This window comes from Dipodomys spectabilis, unplaced genomic scaffold (assembly GCF_019054845.1).
Source record: "Dipodomys spectabilis isolate Male_0828 unplaced genomic scaffold, ASM1905484v1 ptg000140l, whole genome shotgun sequence".
NCBI classification, from domain to species: Eukaryota; Metazoa; Chordata; class Mammalia; order Rodentia; family Heteromyidae; genus Dipodomys; species Dipodomys spectabilis.
This window is the reverse complement of record NW_024870817.1, coordinates 39,286,848-39,312,384: the sequence shown is the minus strand read 5'-3', so window position 1 is coordinate 39,312,384 and position 25,537 is coordinate 39,286,848. Positions and strand designations below refer to the sequence as shown.

At 36.2% G+C, this 25,537-nt stretch overlaps 1 protein-coding gene across 5 annotated transcripts in view; it reads right to left on the bottom strand.

Annotated features, from left to right (window-relative positions):
• The window catches only part of Slc38a9 (solute carrier family 38 member 9), a 62,338-nt gene that overhangs the window by 11,197 nt on the left and 25,604 nt on the right, over positions 1 to 25,537 (bottom strand). For all 5 annotated transcript variants that reach the window (XM_042691041.1, XM_042691043.1, XM_042691042.1 and 2 more), the window contains 4 exons: positions 22,724 to 22,783; positions 18,339 to 18,533; positions 15,633 to 15,740; positions 8,751 to 8,857 (listed from right to left, as the gene is read on the bottom strand). In XM_042691041.1, the coding sequence (XP_042546975.1) occupies positions 8,751 to 8,857; positions 15,633 to 15,740; positions 18,339 to 18,533; positions 22,724 to 22,783 (470 nt within the window). The remainder of the gene's footprint in view (positions 1 to 8,750; positions 8,858 to 15,632; positions 15,741 to 18,338; positions 18,534 to 22,723; positions 22,784 to 25,537) is intronic.

Sequence of the window (25,537 nt, the reverse complement as noted above, 5' to 3'; positions counted from 1 at the left end):
CCAAACCTCCAGGGATGGGTTTCAAAATCTTTTTAGTTCATGAAGCTCTACTGCCTATGGCAGCCTAGAATTCAGTCATTCAAGCTTTTGTGTGGGATGAAGAGAAATGAACCAGTCAACACTTATCTTCATACAAAAGGGTAGTAGTCTCCAATTATGATGTTTCAAAGTCATTTAACCCTCAATATAAAAGCCACTCAGAAGCAGAGATAGCCTTGTTAAAAAAAATACTGAGAGGCAAAACAGATGTGCCAAAAGGAAAGCTACATATAAAGAGGGACAGTCACCATTTCACAGGTAGTTAACTTATATATGCTACCTGATCACATATGTTGGTTTGATTTCCCATGGAAAAAAAGGTGTACCTTAATATACACTTTGGAAGAAAATGAAGATTCTGTTAATAATACTGTATACTAATTCTGTTATAATACTGTTCTTACACAGATCTCAAATATAGCAACTATTAAGCTACGTCATAATTGTCAGTTTTTTTTACTATAAGAATAAATCATGTTCATGACATAAAAGTTCACAAATAGAGAGGAAATGTCCCTTGATATTTAAATAAGAGCCAAATTTAATCATTCCAGTATCTTATAGGTATTTTTCTTTAAATTGGTCCACACCACTATTACAAGATCTGCTTCTTGGAACTGGTTCTTTTTTCATTTAATATTTCCAACACCTAGAACAACCCCTTGCACACTTCTCAAGGAAGATTTTAAAAAAATATAAAGAACATTACCTTCAACAGGCTATGTTCTAAGCTACCTCATTTAATCCTCATAATGATGTAGGTACAGTCAATTTCTTCATTTTAAAGATGAGCAGAGTTTAAGTGTAGCAAAGTTACAAAACCTGTTCACAGTTACAAGGTAAGTGGCTGCTGAATTCAATATCCAATCAAAGTCTATCTGGTTCTAAATTACATGCCCTTAGCTACTGTAATAGAGAGTTTTCCAGTCTGCAATGTACTTATATCATAGTTAATAAACAACAATAAACAAAAATGAAAACAAGTGTATTACAGCACAGTAAGAGATGCCAAGAGAAATACTAAAACCAGAACAAGCACAAGCTCTATTTCATAGTATTCTAACATACACTCAGTAGAACTGGATTAGGAATTGAACATCTGTTTCCATCTGAAAATATTCTAATGAACAGAAACGATGTTTTATTAGAAAAGCAGCTAAGGTTGAGAGTCATCTGGGAAACACATTACCTACGAATACATGAGACTTGCTGTTTTTGACCTTGAACCCAAGCTACATTGTAGTAGGTTTTAAAATATGGCTTCTTAGGTGAGGTGAGTGGCTCACACTTGTAATTCTGGCTACTCAAGAGTGGGACATTGGGATCACTGTGTGAAGCTATGTCAGGCAAAAAGTTAATAAGACCACTATCTCAATTAATAAGCTAGAAGCATTGGTGCATGGTTATGATGCATTTAACCTACATGGGAGGTAGAAATAGAAGGATCATGGTTTCAAGTTGGCCGAGGAAAAAAGCAAGACCCTATCTGAAAAACACACTAAAGGAAGAAGGGCTGAAGGTACAACCTAAGTTCAAGCCCCTGATAGCAAACCCCAGTACTTCCAAAGGAAGGAAAAAGATATGGCTTCTTAAAATCTTATTTTTTTTAAAAAAAGGACAAAGCTGTATTTTAGAAATGAGGCCCAAAATAAAAATTATATTCAAAGAGATACAAAAGTGACAATATAAGCTGGGAATATGTCAGAAAGCATATATTACAGGTAACTCCTCTGCTTCGGACTAGGTTTACAAAAAGGTCAAAAGTAAGTATGGGAACACATTCTGTTTGTCAAACATAGTTTACTACTTGTTCCATGTGCCACTCATAGTGGAAATAGTACCCAATGGAGCATTTACTAAGAAATATGACAAAAAACAACTACACATACCTACCTTAAACATATATATAAAACTTGTGCTGGTGAATGACCAAGTAAACTTACAGACTCACATGGAGCAGAGAAATATGAACATATTAAGATATAAAGCATCTCAAATTTGTTTTAAAGAACAAGGCAGAGAAGCACAACCAAATAAAGAGAGACTGAAACAGAAAAAAGTATATAGGTTCTGATTCAAATATAATAAACATCAAAAGGTTAATTCATATATACATAGTTATAAGGATTACATACTTTGGTGATAAGGAGTTTATGTTCAACCTACTAATTATTTTTGGTAAGCTAAGCCTTACTGAGGAATACAAATAATACCATGCTAAGCAACAGATATGAGTCAGCTGGGTGCTGGTGGCTTACACCTGTAATCCTAACTATTCAGGTGCCTGAGATATGAAGCACCAGGCAGGAAAGCCTGTGAGACTCTTATCTCCAATTAACCACCAGAAAATAGAGAGGAAGGGGGGCTGTGGCTCAAAGAGGTTCAGTGTTAGCCTTGATCAAAAGAGCTCAGGGACAGGGCCCAGGCCTGCATTCAACCCCCACCCCTACCCCTCCTTTTCCCCCTTCCCTTCACCCCACCTCCACCCTAAGGAAAAAAAAAATTAAGAATCAGGTGTGGTGATTAATGTCTGTAATTCTAACTAGTTGAAGGGAGAGTTCAAGAGGATTTGGTTCAAGGCCAACCTGGGCAACAAGCGAGAACCCCATCTCAGCCAATAGTTCGGCACAATGGTGTCAGCCTAGTACATCTTACACTGATTGCAAGGATTGTGGTCCTGACTGACATGTAAAAAGAGAGATTCTATGTAAAAAAAATAACCAAAACTATGTGGACAAGGCCAAAAGGGAACTCTGTTACTCTGTTGGTGGGAATGTAAACTTGTTCAACTGCTCTGGAAAGCAGTATGGTGGTTCCTCAAAAGACTAAACATAGAGCTATCCTATGATCCCGAAATTCCACTCCTGAGCATTTGTCCAATAGACCACAAACAAGACCACAGTAGAGCTACCAGCATAACCATTTTCACTGCAGAATTGTTTGCCATAGCTAAGATATGGAATCAACCCAGATGCCCTTCAGTGGAAAAACAGATCAAGAAAATGTGGCATATATACACAATGGAACTCTACTCATCTATCAGAAAGAATGATATTTAATGAAATGGAAAGATTTGGGAAAAATTATATTAAGCAAAGTAAGCCTGGCCCAGGGAAACATGTGTTTCATGATTTCCATCATTTGTGGAAGATAGAATGTGTGTATAAATGTACAAGTAAACATACTGGATGGTAAATAAATAAATATTATATACTGGGACATGATAAATAATACAGGTCTTTAGGCATTCACACAGAGTGAGACCAAGGAAGATCTTCTTAGGAGCGGAACACAAAGACATGTATCTATGTGCATTTGATCATATAAAATAGTATTTATTGAAATGACCTCCAGGAAATGGAAACAAGAGAGGTTATTTTATGTTTCTGTTTTATTTTCTTTTTGTCTTGTTTATCTGTCTTTAGGAGGCTGGGGGCACAGGAATGGAAGGACAAAGGGTGAGCAAATCTAGCAGTGATACTCACTAGACAATATGTTCAAAATGAACAATTTTTGGGACATCAGGAGGAAAAAAAACTGGGAGAAAAGGGAAGAGGAGACATTTAAAAAAGAAATGTACTTATGTAACTATAACTGACTTATGTAACTATAACTCCACTGTACATCAGCTTTATAATAATATAATAATAACAATACATGAGAAAAAATAATTAGAACAAAAAATGCTGGATGCATGGCCAATAAAAATGAAATGTGAGTTCAAATAATAATATTGTCCCCTCAAAAACAAATTGTTTAAATAGGGATACAGGTGGACCCATTCCAATAATGAGATGTACAAGATTCTATGTCGAAAACGAACTTTACAACTTTGGCGGGGAGGCAGAGGATGGGAGGACAGGGATGGTAAGGGGAAACAAAGGAGGAGGCAACAATGCTTGATAAGAAATGCATTCATTATCTTGCTCATGTAATTGTAACTCCTCTGTACAGTATTTTCACAATAAAATAAACTTATTAATAAAAAATAATATTGTCCCCTCACCTCCCCAAAAGGTTAGGTTTTACAACAAAAATACAGGAAATTAAGTTGAACTTGGAAAATTGGTGGTTAATTGGAGATAAGAGTCTCACAGACTTTCCTTCCCAGGCTGTATTTGAATTGTGATCCATGATCTCAGTCCCCTGAGTAGTTACTGTGTGAGCTGTGTGGTTCCAGGCTGACCATTTGCTTTTTTTCAATATATATTTTTTTTATTGTAAAGATACTGTACAGAGGGGTTACAGTTATATAAGTAAGATAATGAGTACATTTCCTTTTTTTTTTTTTTGTCCATTGTGGGGCTTGAACTCGGCCTGGGCACTGTCCCTCAACTATTCAGCTCAGGTGAGCACTCTACCACTTGAGCCACAGTGCCCCTTCTATTTTTTTCTGTTTATGTGGTTCTGAGGAATTCAACCCAGGGTCTCATGCATACAAGGCAAGCACTCTACCACTGAGCCACCTTCCCAGCCCCGAATGAGTACATTACAATGGGTCAACCTGTATCCTTGTTTCAGCATTTTTTATATCCCTTCCCTTCCCCAATTCAGAAAAATGTACATACAAGATTCAGGGTACCAGAATCAAATACAGTGAAAACAGGGGTTGTACGATGGGGGAAGAACATACAAAAGAAACAAAAGAAATCACATAGTACATTATAAGTACTTTAAAAACAACAGCAACAAAGAAAAAACCTCTTGTGTCCCTATCTTGGGGTTGATTTCACTTAACATCATCTTATCTAGTCACATGTACATAGCTTTTGACCTTTTCTGCTTGTCCCAGACATATACTAGTTATAAGGGAAACCATGGGACCTATGTTTCTTTGGGCCTGGCTTACTTCACTCAATGTATTTTTTCCCAAGTCTTTCCATTTCCTAACAAATGGGGCAGTGATCTATCTATCTATCTATCTATCTATCTATCTATCTATATCAGGTTTTCTTGATCCATTCATCTACTGAGGGCATCTGGGTTGGTTCCATACCTTAGCTATGGAGAATAATGGTGCGATAAACATAGTTGTGCTGGTAGCTTTAGTATGGCCTTCTTTTGTGATCATTTGAGTAAATGCCCAAAAGTGGGATTGCTGGGTCATAGGGAAGCTCTATGAACATTTGCTTTTAAGCCTTTGTTTTGAAACTGTTCCATAGGTGATTAGAGTTGATAAGTACTTTCCAAGTTTAAGGTGATAGATTCTCTTTCCTTAAGCTTCTCTGGCTGCACATCTAGAGTCTCTCAAATGGCAAAGTATCAACATTCCACAGTGAGCTCTTCTTTTTTTTTTTTTTTAACTGCACTTATGTTCAATTTAAATTTTGCCTTCAGCATTATCATATTGGCTTTACTATTGCATTTTCACCTTTGTTTGCTAACTCAATTATCAATATTTATAAATGCTATCTGGATTACTACGACAAGGGAACAGTACACTTGTAGACTTCAAAGTGAGAAAGACTTAGAAGTCAGGTCTGTTTAGTCACTAATCACGATGCGTACTTGGTTTTTACAAAGTGATTGGTAAACCAAAGGGCTAGTAGCTATTATTTAATATAAATAATCACAGTTTAAATCCTGTGGTATGGGCTGGGAAGGTGGTGCAGTGGTAGAGCGCTTGCCTTGCATGCATGAGGCCCTGGGTTCGATCCTCATCACCACATAAGCAAAAAGAAAAAAGCCAGAAGTGGCTCTGTGGCTCAAGTGGTAGAGTGCTAGCCTTGAGCTGAAGAGCTGAGGGACAGCGCCCAGGCCCAGAGGTCAGGCCCCACAACTGGACCCCCCCCCCCACCAAAAAAAAATCCTGTGGTAACTGAAATTTGATATAGGTCGTGAGGAGGGGGACCCTCATATATTTAATCTCAATTACTATCAAGATTTGTGCATGTAGGAATCACACAATGTGAGAGTAATTCAATATTTTGAAACTAACTAGAAAGACAAGTTAGTTATAATTATGATAAAAATAGGAAGGAACATTTAAGATTTAAAAAATGAGACCACATCAGATGCCAGAGGTTCATGCCTATTTCCTAGCTACACAGGAGGCTGAGATCTGAGGATCTAGCCTGGGTAGGTTATCTCTAACAACCAAAAAGACAGGAGTGAAGCTGTAGGTCAAGCAGCAGAGTGTTCGCTTTGAACAAAAAAGCTCAGAAACAGCACCCAGGCCCTATGTTCAAACCCCAGGACTGGTGAATGCAAACAAACATCAAACAGACACACAGACACAGACACAGACAGACAGACAGACACACACACACACACACACAAATACACACACACCTGAGACTTCAATAAAATTTTGTTCTCTATTGTTATGGAGATTTTGGTAGTAAAGTCTCTTTTATGAAGTACATTTTAATAGATAAAATGACTCAATACATGAGAAGCCAACTTTACAGAATGGGTTTCTTCTGGGTATTTGGTCTAAATTAGCATAATAAAACAGGCTGTAAATGTTAGGAGTAAGAGTAAAATTTCAATTTCTAATGTATGTAAAGTCATGTTGAACACTGACAGGTAGGTATCATTAATGCTGTTTTTATGGTCAAGGAAAATGAAATTTGAGGTAATATCACACAGTTAACAAATATAGCAAATCTAGATTAACTGAATTACAATTCCATTTACAAGCAACATGTCAGATGTGTATCAGTAAAAATGAAGGTGGAAGAGTTGCCTTCTATGCTTACATTGATACCTTACTTTCCTCAACTTATAAATCTTTCACCCTTACAATTACTTTGCCAAACTCAAAGCCTTCTCAGAATCTTCAGGTACAATGAATCCTTCCTGCTTTAGTGTTTTACTAACCATCTTATTAAACTTCTGCTAGTTTCATTGTGACTTTTATGTGGTAAGAAACTGTTCAACTGAGCTCAAAATCCACAGACATGGCAACAAGTAATTAACTTTGCTATCTAATATGGTAAGGTAGAAAATTAAGTAGGGTTTTTTTTTTTCTTAATTTGAGATCTTTCTCCAGTTTTACTAATGTAGGTATTATTTTGTAACTTCATTATAGTCAGAGAACATACTTAGCATAATTTCCTTTTAAATTTATTGAGACTTGTTTTGTGATCTATTGCAGTACAGTCTTGTAAATGATCCTGTGTATTTAAATACAATGTGGGGGATGGGAAGGTGGCTTAGTGGTACAGTACTTGCCTAGCATGCATGAAAACCCTGGGTTTGATTCCTTAGTACCATTAACCCTGAAAAAGCCAGAAGTGGCGCTGTGGCTGGAGTGATAGAGTACTAGCCTTGAGCAAAAGAAGTTCAGTGCCCAGGCCCTGAGTTCAAAAGCCCCAGGACTGGCATGCATGTATGCATGCATAAATAAAAAAATACAATGTGTTCTGTTGCTGAGGGAAGACTTTTTTTCCATTTTGTGTGTGATTTTGTGTGCTGGTTCTGGGGCTTAAACTCAGGGATTAGATAATGTCTCTGAGCTTTTTTTTTTTTGGTAGTTAACTGGAGATAAGAGTGTCACAGATTTTCCTGCCTGGCTGGCTTTTAAACCATGATCCTCAGATCGCAGCCTCCTGAGTAGTTAGGATTATAGGCCTGAGCTACCAGTACTTGGTGATAGAGGACTTACAAATATCATATCAAGTAGATTGATGGCATTTTTCATACTTTATATTCTTAACTATTTTTGTTAATTTGTTCTACTAATTACTTAGGAAGAGGTGATAAAATCTCCAATTTTAATAGCAGATTTGTCTGTTTTCAGTTTGTCAGTTATTCTTTTATTTCAAACTCTTTCACTAGGTAATACAGATTTAAGATTATGTCTTCTTGCTGAGCTGGTACTTGAGGAAAATTATGTAATGTTCCTTTTTATCTGACGCTACTCCTTGTTCTCAGGTGTGCTTTGTCTGATATCAATAGAGCTGCTCCAATTTAATGTTTATTGTTTGAATGGAATGTGTTTATATTTTAAAGCATGTAAGATTTTATTTATTTATTTTTGCCAGTCCTGGGGCTTGAACTCAGGGCTTGGACACTGTCCCTGAGCTTCTTTTGCTCGAGAGTAGCACTCTACCATTTGAGCCACAGCACCACTTCTGGTTTTTTCTGTTTACATGGTACTGAGGAATTGAACCCAGGCTTCATGGGTGCTAGGCAAGCACTCTACCACTAAGCCACATTCTCAGCCTAGATTATATATATTTTTTAATGAACCTTACAATTTCTCTTTTTTAATGCCAGTATTAGGACCATTTGTAAATATAATAATCTTGTAATTTGCTTGCTTAGTCATGTTTATTTGTTGTTTTCATTTCCCTATTTTCTCTTGGATTAGTTGGGTGGGTATTTTTACAAATATAAGTTAATCACCTATACTGGCTTATTAGCTATACTTCATTTTTTTAAGTGACTGCTTTACAGCAGAGGCTGCAAGCAGTGGTCATGGATCAAATCTTACCCATTGTATGTTTCTGTAAATAAAGTTTTGTAGACACAGCCACCATTCAGTTCCTTGTCTATAGCTGTTTTCATGCCATAATAGCAGAATTGGGTAGTTGTAATAAGACCGTATTACCTACAAGAGCCTACTTACCTTCCAAACTTTACATAAAAAGTTGGACCACTGCTCTATAGCTTAAATTTAAAAATTAAGATGTTGAAACAAACTGAATAATTGTACTCCCAATATAAAGTGCTTTAATCACTCAGTTAATTGTGCAAATACTCACGTTGTTTTCTTGGTTCTTGTTGGTTTTCAAAAGTGTGATAATGCAATTATGAATAAAGAAAGCAAGAGTAAGCACTCCAGTCAGCTGTGGAAACTGAAATCTTAGCTCTAGGAGAAAAACAAAAATGTTAAAGCTGAAACATAGGAAACAAACTTAGCTGTTTCTATTTGTCCCTGGAATAAGAATATTAATATGTCTCTGCAAAGTTCCTCAAGATCAGTATTCTACTAGGCAGAGTACTTGCAAGTAGGTCCCTTATATCAGATATTCCTGTTTGCTCTCATACACTCAGTAAATGGCAGAGCAGAATTCAAATTCAGAGTCTGTCTGACTCTAAAATCTTTCACTTTTCTAAAATATATATTTACCAGAAAACTACTTCTACAAAAGGAATCATGGGATGAAAATTAGTCACTTAACATTCTGAATTGCAAATCAAAAAAGCACTGGTTAAAAAGAATAGAAATAAATGCTCATTTAAATGGGACTAATTAAACTAAGAGTGTTGAAAAATGGTATACATGTTTAAAAATTAGGATATTGGGAAAGACTTTATGCTATTCAGATGTTCATGAGTCATACAGTATCTGTAATGTGATTTTACTTTTATTTCTAAAAATATGCATATATATATAGATAAAAATATACTGTAGGGGTATTTACAAAAATACAATTAGCAAGATTTTATTTATTTATTTTTTTTGTCGGTCATGGGGCTTGAACTCTGGGCCTGAGCGCTGTCCCTCAGCTCTTCAGGTCAAGGTTAGTGCTCTACCACTTGAGCTACAGCACCACTTCCAGCAAGATTTATTTTAAAATAACTATATGTTTTAAATTTTGTGCAACAATACACAATTGTTCAAAATAATAATAAAGTGAAAAATGGTTTTTAACTAGGATTGTAATCTGATTCTTGTCTAATTCAGAAAGATGATATCCGCTGGGCACTGGTTGCTCACGCCTGGAATCCTAGCTACTCAGGAGGCTGAGATCTGAAGATCATAGTTCAAAGCCAGACCGAGCAGGAAAGTCCATGAAACTCCTATCTCCAATAAACCACTAGAAAACGAAGTGGCTCGTGGCTCAAGTGGTGGAGTGCTCGCCTCCAGCTGAAGAGCTGAGGGATAGCGCCCAAGCCCAGAGTTCAAGCCCCATGACCAACAAAAAAAAAAAAGAAAAAAGAAAAAAGAAAGATGATATCACTGTTATCAACGTTCTAACTTATCAAACTAGAATGGGAATCCTGCTTTTTTTTTTTCCAATTTAACTAATGAAAATGGTTTCTGAGAATATTTTTTAAACCTGTGATTCTTTCAAGCAATGTTACTGAGATAAATTCATATAGGGCTCACTAATACCAAGTACACTATTAAATTTTTTTTTTTGTATATTCAGAGTTGGGCAACCAAAGCCATAGTACTTATTCTTTTTCTATTGTGAAAAAATATTCCACTGTATGGAATATCACACTTTATACACTCATCAGTGACAGACACTGGCTATTCTGACTAATGTCGCTACAATGTATACATACACTCTTGTGTGAAAAATATGCCTTTTTAAAGAACATACCATTTACATTGTGATTATTATATAATAAAGAAGATAGGTATATTTCTCTTCAAAGTGGTTTTAAATAGGCTCAAAACCTCTGATTATTTTCAGACTGTTTATTCTTTTTTTAAAATCAGGTCCTGGGACTTGAACTCTGGGCCTGGGCACTGTCCTTTGCTCAAGGTAAGTAATCTACCACTTGAGCCACAGTGTCACTTCATGTTTTTTTGAGTAGTTTATTAGAAGTATGAGTCCCATGGAGTTTCCTGCCTGGGCTGGCTTTGAACAAGGATCCTCAGATCTTAAGTCTCCTGAGTAGCTAGGATTACATGTATGAGCCACTGGGGCCAGTTAGACTGCTTATTCTTTTGAAAATGCATATCAAGCGTGAATATAAGCAGGGCCTGAGGGTGTAAAACACTAGCCTTGTGTTTGATTCCATTATAGAGAGGAGAGGAAGAGAGGAGAGGGGAGGGGAGAGGGATGGAGGAAAGTGGAGAGAACAGAGAGAAAAGGTGGAAAGAAGATAAGGAGAAGATAATGCAATACATGTATCTGAAAAAAGACTTGTATCCAGAATATATATCCTATAAATCAGTAAGAAATATATCAAGTAATTAAATAGAAAATAATGAGTGAAGACTTGAAGAGTCAATAGTTAATGAAAAGTCATTATATTATGAAAAGTCATAGAAAATGCAAATGAAAACCATAAACTGATACCATCATATACCAGAAAAGCCAGATGAAAAAGACAGAAAATACAAGTGTTGTTGAAGTTGTGGAGCAACTAGACTATAAAACAGTGCTGGGAGAAATGGAAACTGGTCCAACCATTTGCAAAGTTATTGGGCTAGTTCTACTAAAGCAGAACACCTTTGACCTAGTAATTCTACTCCTAGATACACACTCAATAGGAAAGTCATATGTTCTCCAAAAGACTGTATTAGAATAATCATAAAGGGGACACAGGAATAACAGGAGGAAGAGTGATCAAATCAAGTAATTACATTCAATGTACACTATGTAAATAATGAGCTATATAATTTGTAGGTAGGGACGGGGGCAGGGGGGACATAGGGGAAAGCAAATGAAGGGGTGACATCACCCAAGAAGCACCGTACTTATAACCTGACTTATGAAATTGTAACCCCTTTGTACAATTCCTTAAAAATATCAATAAAAATAAACCTAAAGAGTTAAAAGCTGCTGGGCACCGGTGGCTCATTCCTGTAACCCTAGCTACTCAGAAGACTGAGATCTGAGGATCGAGGTTCAAAGCCATGAGACTCCTATCTCCAATAAACCACTAGAAAGCCGGAAGTGGCACTGTGGCTCAAGCGGTAGAGCGCTAGCCTTGAGCTGAAGAGCTGAGGGACAAGCGCTCAGGCCCAGAGTTCAAGCCCAATGACTGACCAAAGGAAAAAAAAAAAGAGTTAAAAGCTGAATACTACTCAAATGTCAAGTGGTAAAAGATAAACTGTGGTAAATTGAAAATAAAACATAAAATGAATTACAAACATATGCACCAATGTGGATCAACCTCACATGATGTTAACTGAAAGAAGCCAGAATGCAAAGAATATTTATTGTCTATTCCACTTATATGATGTAAAAAAAGGCTGAGATATGGAGAGTAGCCCAGGAAGAATTCCCTAGATTTTCCATTTCCAAAATAAACTGCAAAAAAGCAGGGTTAGAGGTATGGCTGAGGTATTAAAGAGTCAGCTGAATGAGTGTGAGTCCTGAGTTCAAAACTCAGTCTCACTTCCCCCACTACATGGAAAACAAAACTAACCTTCCTTTTTTGAGAACCTACCTGAAAATTACCTAAAGCAAAAGGGCTAAGTGGCTAAAGTGGAACAGCACCTATCTCGAAAGAACAAGTCTTGAATTCAAACCTCTATTCCACAAACACAAAGCAAAACACCCTCAAACCTAAAAATAAAAACAACGTTTGGGTCAGAAATGAGAATAGCAGTTATTAGTGACTGATAGGGGCTTGAGAAAAACAGACATTATAAGCTTTGTTCTGGATGCTGGCTGTATAATGTGTTCCATTTGTGAAATTAACCACGATGTACACTTGATGACATAGTTTTATACATAAATATTCTGCTTTGATAAAATTTAATAAAATGACCTAATTCATTTCTGCTCCTCCAGAAAGTTTTATTACTTTCATATTATGCTTGTCATATACTTTTCAACTATATATTCCCTTATTATAACTGTACTTTTAATTTTGACTTTATACAATCAATAGTGTTTATTTTTACTATTATTATCTATGTAAGCCTTAGAATGTATTAAAATGAAATTTCCTTTTATATAAAAATACTTTCAATGACTTGTTTTTCTGAGAAAATACTGTTTTCTTTTTTGGTTCCCTAATTTTTTACTTCTTCCCCAAACTTTCCAAAAGAATTGCAAAACTCCTCTATACTGGTGCAACATATCAGAAATACTTTGTATTTTATATTCTTGGGAAAAAAAATCCCTCCTGGGGCGGTCTGTCTACCTACTGTAATCTGGTCTGGCTGCACACTAGGCCAGTTACACAATTGTTTCCTATGATTTCCCTTCACTGCTTCTCTCTTTATGTTGCGTTAGTAGGATTTAAGATGGAGTAAAATAAACACATTCAACCATTAGTTATTGAGTACTTGCTCTGTGCCAGGAAGTATTATGGGACTTGGGGATACAACAATAATACAGAAGTTTAAAAATAAGAGTATTCCTTTTCTTGGCATTAACATTACAGTAAAAGGAGAGCTAAGAAAAATACACTGAGACAGGTATTCCTTACCATCTGACTTTTCACTATATGAATTCAAGAACTAAAAAGATTTTGCAAACTTTGTTTTGAGAAGTCTTTTTTAAAAATCTCAACTTTCGCTTCTTTTCGAAACTTAAGAACCAAGTAGATTACAACTTGGTATTTGCCAATATTTCAACGTATCAAAATCAGCAATTAATAGAGTTTGATAGTCAAGTATATCTGTATATATGTTCTGGTAGTAATAAGAGCTCTAAAGAAAAAACAGGGCACAAGAAGGAAGAATGGGTATAGGCAGTTGGCCAAAGAAGTCTCTCTAATGTTAACCATCTTTATATTTGAGAAAACAGAAAGGCATTTCACACACAGTAAAAGCAAAGCTTCCAAGTTAGAATCTATGGTAGTAAAAAGCACAATTCTGAATACAAGAATATACACTAATGATTCAATCAGAACTATAAATGTAAATTTTCATCAGGACAGTAAAGGTTCACTTCTTGCAAAGTTCTCTGACTTTTAACAAGCCTCAACTGAGAAGGACTTACGATATTTTTTTCATTCTTGGGAAATTTCTCAACTATAATGTAATTAATTTCAGAATCCTAAATATTAAAACAAGATTTTTAAAAATTCAATATTTCCTTTTCATATCCTTTAAAAATGAAGCAAAGTGGGACTGGAAAGATGGCTCAGTGGTAGAATGCTTGCCTTGCATGCATGAGGCCCTGGGTTCTATTCCTCAGCACCACATCAGCAGAAAAAGCCGGAAGTGGTGCTGTGGCTCAAGTGGTAGAGTGCTAGCCTTGAGCTGAAGAGCTCTGGGACAGCCCCCAGGCTTGGAGTTCAGGCCCCACGACCAAAAAAGAAAAAAGAAAAAAAAAGAAGCAAAGTGAAAAAAGTGAGCCATATCTTTTTAAACATTTTAAATATGTTTTCTGAATAACTGTTTGTCCTTTCCCTTCTATTTCTAATGTAATATCATCAGCAGAAACTTTCATCACTAAGACTCTTTATTAGTCACAATAGACCCAATTTAAGAAAATAATGCCTTAGACTATTTTTATCAGTCAATGAAAGAACTAGCTTAAAATTGTCATTTTCAGTGTCTATTTTCAAACATAATTTTGGAAAGAAGAATGCCTTTCAACTTCTTTACTTCCTTTTTCCTGAATCTATAATAACTTTTAAGTCTTTGTAAACTTCTGATAGAATTGAAAATCAAAGCTAATAGTCAGATGTTCTGAAGAAAACTAGCATTAGTAATATAACCAACTCCCAATAAATACTTATTCCATATACCTAGATAACCCAGGAATGTAACAAAGAAATGGGGTGATAGGTAAACATAAGTACAATTTTTTGTGTGTGTGCATGTGCCAGTCTTACAGCTTGAACTCAGGGCCTGGGCAATGTCTACAAGCTTTTGAGCTTAAGGCTAGTGCTCTACCACTTGAGTCACAGCTCCACATCTGGGGTGTGTGTGTGTGTGTGTGTCTCCACGTCTGGGGTGTGTGTGTGTGTATGTGTGTGTGTGTGTGTGTGTGTGTTTAACTGGAGATAAAAAGTCTCATGGGCTTTCCTGCTTAGGCTGGCTTCGAACCACATTCCTATATTTCAACCTCCTGAGTAGCTAATTACACGCATGAGCCAGCTACCAGTGTCTGATCACAATTACAAGTTTTGAAAGGCACTGAATAGTGAAGTGGGATGGAATCCTATACTGCCTAAATAGATGAGGAATAGAAAAAAACAAACAAAACAGTGTTTCTAAACCAACAGGAGAACTATGAACTATTTTTTCAATTATTAGTTTTTAATATACTAGCTCAACAATCACTTTATTTTTTGATCTGTCCCCTCATTTGGTATACTCATGGTTTCATGGTGCTTTTGTCATGTGCCAATTATTCTAAATTTGGGAGAAACTGAAGAAAAAAAAGGAGCAAAACATTTAATAATAACAATTTTAGGCTAAAAATAGTAATATTAAAAAATACATAGGGAGAGCAATGGTTTCAATGAGTATTACCTATATACATCACTCTGTTCTAAGTCTCTGAAATTCTAGTGGTCTTTTTTTTTTTTTTTGGTGGGTCATGGGCCTGAACTCTGGGCTTGGGTGCTGTCCCTAAGATCTTCAGCTCAATGCTAGCGCTCGACCACTAGAGCCACAGTGCCATTTCCAGCTTTTTCTGCTTATGTGGTGCTGAGGAATCAAACCCAGGGCCTCATTATGCGAGGTAAGCACTCTACCACTGAGCCACCTTCCCAGCCCATCTAGTGATATGTTTTTTAGAAGACTGTAATGAATAAGTACTTACTTTTTAAAATTGTGTAACTTAAATAAATATTAAATGTCAATTTGCAATGACAATGGCTACTCCTAACTGCAAGGAATCCAAAGAAATCCTATTTTAAGTCCTACTTTAAGCCTAACAGCACTAATGGAAATGTTCAGAAGAAAAGATGCTATTATTTGTAGTATAGTATATATTAATAAAAATTACATTATTGTAACTTATTAATTTTTATTTATTAAAACAACTTACCTGGTACAAAAAATTCTGTTGGTGTAAGCCAATGAAATTCCAAATGAAATCCCAAGCGAATAGCCTTCAAGGTAACAAAAAAAATCAAATACAGAACAGATACTGTGCCTGTAAGAAAAAAAAACAAAACAAAAACAGAAACTGCTGTTTATATCTCTTTTTTTTTGGGGGGGGGGGGAGGGTGTCCAGTTGTGGGGCCTGAACTCAGGGCCTGGGTGCTGTCCCTCAGCTCTTCAGCTCAAGGCTAGCACTCTACCACTTGAGCCACAGCGCCACTTCCAGCTTTTTTCTTTTTGTTTATATGGTGCTGAGGAATTGAACCCAGGGCCTCATGCATGCAAGGCAAGCGCTCTACCACTGAGCCACCTTCCCAGCCCTGCTGTTTATATCTCTATGTGTTTTACATACTATTTTAAAAGTCAAGCTTTGTTTCCATGTTTTCACCTGAGTTTGGATCACTTTTAGCTTTATTGATTATCCTTACTAAAACCTAGCTGGGATCTAAAAAAATAGAATAAATTGTGTCAATTACAAAGAAACAAACACAAACTTGGTAGTTAGCCAAAGAAGACCTGAATGAAAATAGTTCCTGGAAGTGGCGCTGAAGCTCAAGTGATAGAGCGCTCGCCTTGAGCTGAAGAGCTGAGGGACAGTGCCCAGGCCCAGAGTTCAAGCCCCACGACCGACAAAAAAAAAAAAAAAAGAAAATAGTTCCTATACTGCTGAATGGAAGACTCTTTAATACTTATAAGCTGAATTTGGTGTAAAATACAAGCAAGGAGTCCGTCACAAAATTATAAAAATTAAAAAAGATTTTTGAAGTAGTGAGGATCAAACCTATTATCTTGCTCATTCTCTCTCTCTCTCCTCTCTCTCTCTCTCCCTCTTTTGCAAGCACTGTAGTACTGAGCTACACTCAGGAAGCCTAGAATATACTTAAAAGTTATAACTGCAGAAGAAAGGGATAGAGAAAATACCAAGAAAAAGGACAAAAGCAGAATATCCTAAAGGAAATGGAGAATAATCAACTTGATTCCAAGTCTGGTGACTGTTTTGTCCAACCGAGAAAAGCCTTCTATCAGTTTATGTACTTTAGAAAGACTTGTTCCACTGGAAAATCAGCAAGCAAGTCAGGAAACCACAAATGAGCTGTATAAGCTCTACTGTGGGTTTAAAGATTAGCTGATTCAGAAAGGATGAAAACAAGAGGTCAGGGCTTATATAACCACATTTTTCTTTGTGTTTATGGTAGCTTATAGTGAATTCCACTTTGTGATAAAGAGACATTATTCATTTTTCTGAAAACTCATCCACATTTTGCATTGGCATCTCCTGGTTCCTTATGGTAATAAATAATCTGATTATTATATACTACAGATGTCTTACAGGGAGATCAGATCAAGATAGACAAAATCCTATAGAGTATTTGGATCTACCAATTATTTATAAATGATTCTTTGTATTTTTTTTCCCTATTGCCAACTTAAATGGGATCAAAATGTTACTTTTGTGATTTCAGATTAACAGGGTTTACAGAAAGATGTCTGCTCCTTTAAAAAATAAGAGCATTCTAAAATAGAACAAACACTGAGGAAGATAGAAAAACACAGAATAGAGCTGGGTGCTAGTATCTCATCCTGCAATCCAACCTATGGCAGGCTGAGATTGGGAAGACTAAAGTTCAGAAAAGTCTCTATCTCAATGGTAGAAGCTAGACTATGATGATACATGCCTGTCATCTCAGCTATAGACAAAAATAGATCATGATCCAGGCATATACCCAAGCCATGGAAGCAAGCTTCTATATCAAAAATAGCCTGTGCAGAAAAGGAAAGGAAAGAGGTATGACTTAGTGGGAGGGTACCTGTCTAGGAAGTGGGTGCTCCTGAGTTTAAACCCAAGTACTAAAAAAAAGAACAGCAGAAAAAAAAAATCTGAAAATCTGAGCTAAGACTGGAGTACAGCTCAGTAGTAGAGCACTTACCCATCATGTACCAGGCTCTGGGTTAGAGTGTCAATATGAGCGGCTGAGAGGAGGGAAAAAGCATCATCTACTAGAGAATAATCTCCCATGCTCAAAGTCAGGTGATAATTGTGTATAATACTCAAATAGAAATTACAGGAAAAGACATTTCTTTATTTCCTTTATTAAGTCATAATATCCAACTCTTAGAAATAGAAGAATCAGGGCTGGGCAGGTGGCTCAGTGGTAGAGTGCTTGCCTTGCATGCTCGAGGCCCTGGGTTCGATTCCTCAGCACCACATAAGCAAAAAGAAAAAAACCAGAAGTGGTGCTGTGGCCCAAGTGGTAGAGCGCTAGCCTTGAGCTGAAGAGCTGAGGGACAGCGCCCAGGCCCAGAGTTCAGGCCCCACGACCGGACCCCCCACCCCCCCCCCCAAAAAAAAGAAAGAAACAGAAGAATCACATAATATTCATTTGATCACTAATTTAGAATGGGAAACCAAGTAACTCATGGCTCAAAATGCCAAAAAACAAAAAGAGACTTGAAATAATCATCTATATTTTTCTCTGTGCTAATCGATACAGAAAACAGAAATAAACAAAAAAGACTACATGGATAAACACAGTAAATATAGATAAACAACCCTGGAAGGCAACTTTTTCCCTTGTTAAATATTTTCACAGGATTGACCATATATATGTTCTATGACACAGAGGTTCCACAACTTAGTCTTGTGTCTTACCTAGGATATTAAATTTTGAAAAAAACGATGGTGATTTAAAATTGAGCAGTGGCAGGAGGAGCCCTATAAGGTAAAAGGGTACTGTCTTGGATTTATTCCACCACTTTGCGAACTGTTCAACTTCCGTGTCATTGGTGAAGAAAATCAGGGAGCTGTTGTCAGGATGGCCACCACTCCCAGCATTTGGACAAATCACTGTAATGAAAAAGCATTGTAATGAGAACATTACAAAATCCAAAAACTACGATCTCCTTTCTGGAAAAAAAAATAAAGAAGGTTATATTTAGGCACATTAGGACTCCACCTAAAACTAAACAATGAAAGCTGAGGCAATCTCAAAAAAACTTGGAAGTATATCCTTAACCTCTACTGGAAACTATAAAAATATCCTTTTAAACATTTTTTGGCTCCATTACCAGAGAAAATATTAAGCTATAAAGTATTTAGTCTTATTTGTGTAATAACGTAAGAAATATCATATAGGGCAAATGCTGTACTAACAACTCGTACAAAGACCAAACTGTTAAAATAACAAACAAAACCAATGATGGAATAAAAACAGTAGAAATAGTTCTCATGGTATTACAAAAAACCCAATCATTCATTAAAAGTTGGGAACTGTGAATTTTCTCAGTAACAGTCTGAAACAGTTCTGGAACTCTATCAATGATATGTGATAGACACCTAAGAGTATTCAGATAACTGAGACACTGATCTATAGATAATAATTTTTCCTATTAAGAGTATAAAACATTCTTACTTGGTTTCTAATTTCACAATAGAGCTTTTGCTAGAAGTTGGGGGGGGGAAGGGAGTTATTTGTTTGCTTTTGTTTTAGAACTGGTGCTGGTACTTGAACGAAGGACCTTGAACTTTTTGCTTGGTTTGACCCCTTAAGAGCTGGCACTCTACTGGTTGAGCTATACCTCTGAGTCTAGGATTTTGCTGGTTAACTGAAATTAAGCATCTGACTTTTTTTCTAGCTTTGAACTTTTATCCTCAGATCTTAGTCTCCTGAGTAGGTAGGAGTCAGCTTTTTGTAAAGAACACACCCTTTCCTATACAAGAGATTGAATATAGGGCATTTAGCTTTTTTTTTTTTTTTTTTGGGTCCAGTCATGGGGCCTGAACTCTGGGCGTGGGTGCTGTCCCTCAGCTCTTCAGCTCAAGGCTAGCGCTCTACCACTTGAGCCACAGCGCCACTTCCGGCTTTTTTCTTTCTACTTATGTGGTGCTGAGGAATCGAACCCAGAGCCTCAGGCATGCAAGGCAAGCGCTCTACCACTGAGCCACCTTCCAGCCCCAGGGCATTTAGCTTGTAGGCAAGCACTCTTCCATGTGAGCCATACCCCCACCCTTTTACTTTATTTTATATTTAAATTCTATTTCCAAGATAGGGTTTCAACAACTTTGCCCAGGCTGGCCTTGAACAGGAGGTCCTTGTGCCTTTACCTCCTGAGTAGTTGGGGAATGTAAGTATGTACCGCATACTCAGCTTATAAAAAATCTCTTTTTAAAAATATAAGCAATAAAAATTTACTTCACTTGGAAGAATGCTTAATCTTAGTAAAAATAAATATATTATGCAAACATCAAGCTTTCACTTTCCAAAGTGAAAAGAATATTTATTATTAATTGTACTTTGAATTTTATTCTCCTCCCATATTTTTCGTGACACAAAGCCTAACATTTCAGTTTCTTTCCTTATTCTCTCAACACATTTTTCTTCTGGTAGAATTTTGTTTCAGACTATGAAAACAAACTGCCTGAATAATGAATTCTGACTCTGCCACTTAACTAACATGTGTTCTTGGGCAAGTTAACATCTCTGTGCCTTGCATTCCTTATTTATAAAGTGAAACTAACAATATCACCTTTTAGGGCTCCTGTAACATTTAGAACAACGTGTATACATAAACCTTAGCTGTAAATTTCAACACTAATTGAGTTGGATTGTTAACAGTCTTATTTACCATACTGTTCAAATGAACCCCGAGATATGGACACAAGACATCTTTCTTTGTTGTTGTTTTTAATGTACTATGTGATTTTTTTTTTGTTTCCTTTGTATGTTCATCCCCCTATGGTATATCCCCTGTTGTCACTGTACTTGATTTTGGTACCCTGCATCTTGTATATACATTTGTCTAATTTAGGGAGGGGAAGGGGAATAACAAAACACTGAAACAAGGACACAGGATGATCCACTATAACAATGATATCCCATAAGACAGTATATGAGCTTTACACCTTCAGGCGGGATGGGGGAAGAAGAGGGAGCGGGGGAGGGAGGTGGAGGAGAGAAGAGATAATGGGAAAACAACAAGGGAAGCGGTAACAATACTCAACAAGAAATGTACTCATTGCCTTACTCATGTAACTGTAACCCATCTGTACAGCATCTTTACAAAAAATAAAATAAAATAAGCATCAAGTGGTGGTAACAACATAAAACACTGCTATGCAAAGTAAATTGATTTTACTGATGATACTCTACAAATTATCAATGTAACTATGATTATTTATGATCTTAATTACTACCTATAGAAGAAGAGAGATACTAATTAAACTATAGTTTCATCAACATTCATCAAAATAGCATTACAGCAAAATCAATTTCTCTTTAAGCCAAAGATACTATTTGGTCTTTTGAAAATTCTGGGGGTGAGGACTAGAAGGTCTGTATGTATCCATAGAAACAAAGGCTAGTTCTTCACTCACTCATTTTCTCATGTTAACAAATGATGGGTTATTCAGGTTTTATTAAGGAGCAAAGTATGACACTGGATGGCAAACATTGCAATGTACACAAGAGGGACTATTGTCTTTTCACTATTATATACCCCCAGTTTCTAAAACAGCTCCTAACACATAATGGACTTTATATATATAAATATATATATATTATATATATCTCACAAAAGTTTTAGGTGATAGTCAAGATTAATAGATAATTATTAACAATGTTATATTAGTAATTATGCTCATTTTTCTTTCTTATTACTTCCATATTGAATTAAAGCCACAAGGGCTTCTTTTTTAAATTTATAATTTTTTTATTTTTTTAAATTTTTTTTGGTTCTGAGGATGGAATCCAGTCCCTCATATATGCTAGGCAGGTGATCTAGTACTGACCTATGCCTCCAGTTCCATGCTCTGTGTGTGTGTGTGTGTGTGCGCGCGCGCGTGCATGCGTGTGTGTGTGTGTGTGTGTGTGTGTGTGTGTGTGTGTGTGTGTTGTGGGATTTGAACTTAGGGCTTTGTGCTTGCCAGGCAGGTGCTCTACCACTTGAGCCATGCCCCCTGCCCTTTTTGCATTGGTTATATTTGATATAGTCTCACATTTTGCTCTAGCTATCTTGGATTGCTTCCTGGTATGTAGCTAGTATGACAGATGTGAAGCACCTGGACTTTTTTTGGTTAGTTGTGGGGCTTGAACTCAGCCTGGGTGCTGTCCCTGAGCTCTTCAGCTCAAGGCTACCACTCTACTACTTGAGCCACAGCACCACTTCCAGTTTTCTCATGGTTAACTGGAGATAAGAGTCTCCTGGACTTTCCTGCCTGAGCTGGCTTTGAATCATGATCTTCAGATCTCAGCCTCATAAGTAGCTAACTACTTACAGGCCATGGGTGCCCAGCAGAACTAGCTTTTTGTAATGACATTTTTTTCCCCTAGGGCTTGCCTGAAACTTACTACCCTTACTAACTCAGCCTCCTGCTGAGAAGACAGGCATGTTAAACTGCACAAACCTATTTATTGTCATGGGTCTCATTAACTTTTTGCTCAGGCTGGCCTTCAATCTCTTGATTGAAGATCACTCTCTTGATCTCTGACTCTTGAATAGCTAGGACTATATAGGCATGAGGCACTGGTGTCCGGACCCAAATATGTACTTTTAATAAATACTTAATTAAATAATTAAATAAATTAATAAATATTAAATATTTTGGAGCAAAAGCTTCACATTATTTTTCCATATTTATTTCCTTCTGCTCCATTATAGGAAATTATTTTATATGTTACAAATTTGCATAGCCTGCTGGGAAGGTGGCTCAGTGGTAGAGCGCTTGCCTTGCATGCATGAGGCACACATAAGCACCACATAAGCAAAAAGAAAAAAAACCAAACTCCAGTACTACAAATTTGCATAGCCTATATATTAGTCATTAAAATAATAAATATCTAAAACTAAAGAGACAAACTGAGATGTATGCTCTGGACATCTGAAACAATCATAAGTGATACAAGCCTTTGAGAATATTGATTATTTACAGGTAAATATGGATGTTTTGAAAGCATCTATGAGTTGTATAATATGGAGAAGTTAAATCATTATTGGAGAAAGATGGTAAATAAGGAAACAAATAAATCTCAAACTACTTACCAGGATTGCTATTATTGGTTCTCGGTATACTGTCTGTGTCATTAATGTGATGAATAAAATCTAAAAATTAAAAATAAAAGTTTAATAAAGAAGATGATAAACTATATTACTGTCAGCCTTTTACTTACAGAGATGCTTAAAATATATACAGTATCATCTAATACACTGAACCCAAACTACTTCATCCTTAATTTTGCTTTTACCTTCTACAGTTTTTTTCACTTTTAGGAATGATAATGTCATTGTTTTCAGCTTCATTGAGGTGATATTTTACATGATGGAACATTTAAAAAAATCTACTTTTTAATGGTAAAGGACTGAAATATAGATTATATATATTCTTTTCCTATACTACATCAATTTATGTACATTCATCTATACTTTATATAATGTTCTCAAGTATGCAAAAATGGAAAACCTTTTACCATATACAGTTAAACTTACTTGGAAAATTACTAAAAAGGTTAACAAAGCACTATATATAATTTTATATAAACTTACTTGGAAAAGGGTTTATAAAGTACTGTATATTCTTTTATCTATTGAGAGCTGTATAGCAATTATGTTCAAAAGAACCATACTAAAGAAAGTAGTAAAGAAAAATGCATATTCAGGTTCCTGAACATACATATATATATAAATTTATATCTATATTATATATATTTATATAAATATTTATATATTATATATTATATATATATTTTTTTATCAGTCATGGGGCTTAAACTCTGGGCTTGGGTGCTTTCCTTGTGCTCTTCAGCTCAAGGCGAGCACTCTAACACTTGAGCCACAGCGACACTTCCAGTTTTCTAGTGCTTTATTGGAGATAAGAGTCTCACGTACTTTCCTGCCCGGGCTGGCTTTGAACTGCGATCCTCAGATCTCAGCCTCCTGAGTAGCTAGGATTGCAGGGGTGAGCCAATGGTACCCGGCAACATTCATATTTTATAGTGAATATAAGACTGAATAACAATGTTCTTTCTTACAATCCTGCCTCCAAAACAAACAAGATACTCATGTCTTCCACATCTCATGTGCTGGATTTTATAAGTGTGTATAAAAACACTTAGCAAAGAATGTGCTTTCTTGTTAACCTGTAAGGTTTATTTTATGGGATTTTAATTTTTGGGGGGGTCTGCACTGATGATTGGAATCAGGGTTTCATGTTTGTAAAGCAGCTGCTCTACCACTTGAGCCATGCCTCCAGCCTCTTTATGCATTGGTTATTTTGAGATACATTTTTATTCTATGCCTGGTGAGCCTGGGTTGCAATTCTATTTGTATTTTCCATGTCATTGAAGATGACAGATGTGTACCAGTGAATATTTTGCTTCCCATACAGCTGGGGCGATATTAAGAAGGATCCTTGCCTAAAATTGTGATTCCCCTATCTTTGTCTCTTAAATATCAAGAATAGCACACTTGAGCCACCACACACCATCCCTGGGGAATACAATACCCAGACATTGTGCTTTCCTCATAGCTGGGAAAACAAGCACATGCCACCATACCCCAGCCATTAATTAAGAAAAAAAAAGTCTCTTGCAAGAAAAAGCTAAAATATTTTATGGCTATGCTGGAATTGAACCATAATCCCATTTTGCCTCACAAGTAGCTAAGATTACAAGTTTGAACCACTGTGCCCAGTATGATATTAACCTTTTATAACTGTAGTGACAATTATTTGAAAGTATTTGCTGTAAAACCTAAATGAGATGATAAAAGGTGTTCAGTTTTAAGGTGATGAAAATAAGTTAAATACAAGACTTCTATATTTTAATTGTACCATATATTTCTCAAACTAGAAAAAAAAGCATCAGTATAATGTTCTGGCCTTTTATAAAAATCTCTAAGTATTATTTAGGATTTTATAAGTTATGAAAGTTCATCATTTCTTCATGCCAAACAGTTATATAAGACTAGTAAAACCATGGTATCAAATGTACTGGGTTGAAGGGTCTCTTTCAAGAAATGAAAACCTACCAATAGGAATCTCAAAATGTGCCAATATTTGGAAATAGAGATTTTGTAAATTAAATCAAATTAATATGAGGTCATACTCGATTAAATGGGCTCAAAAGTCAGTAGCTGGTGTCCTTATAGAAAGAGTAATATGTTCACATGGTTATGTGTTTGGACACACCCAAAAGGAAAACAGCCATGTGAAGATTAAGGAGAAATTGGAATACAGTTATTTCCTAAGGAATGCCAAGGATTAAAAACAACTAAGCAAGAGAGGAATCATTCTTAAAGCCTTCAGAGGGAGCAGGGCCCATCTGGCATTTTAATTTGACCTTATACTCTCCATAATTATGAAAGAAAAAACATTTTTTAAGCCACTAGGTTATAGTAATAGTAATTTGTTACATCACCATAGGAAAATAGCATAAGAAGCTAGCTAATATCTCTTATGAAAAGAAGCTCCTGTGCATCCAAAAAGCAAATGCAATCTAGTCAGGAATTAAAAAAAAAAAAATCAACCATGACTACTAAACAAATCTGTTTATCCTAAAACAAAAGAAAGGTTTAGATTTGACAAATATCTCTCTTTAATTAAGCATATTAATAATTTAAAGAGAAAAGGAGGATCTCAAGAAATGCAGATTAAGTGCCTGATAAAATTCAGCACATATTAATAAAATACTTAAGGAAGCCATATGCATAATATTTTAAGTTACTAAAGGGTGCTGGATACAGTGGCTCCTGTTTGAAATCTTAGCTACGTGGAGGTAGAGGTTTGAGGCCAGTGTGAGCCAAGAGTGCAGGGCCCACCCTCCCCCCCACTTCAACCAACAGATGAGCATGGTGGCATGT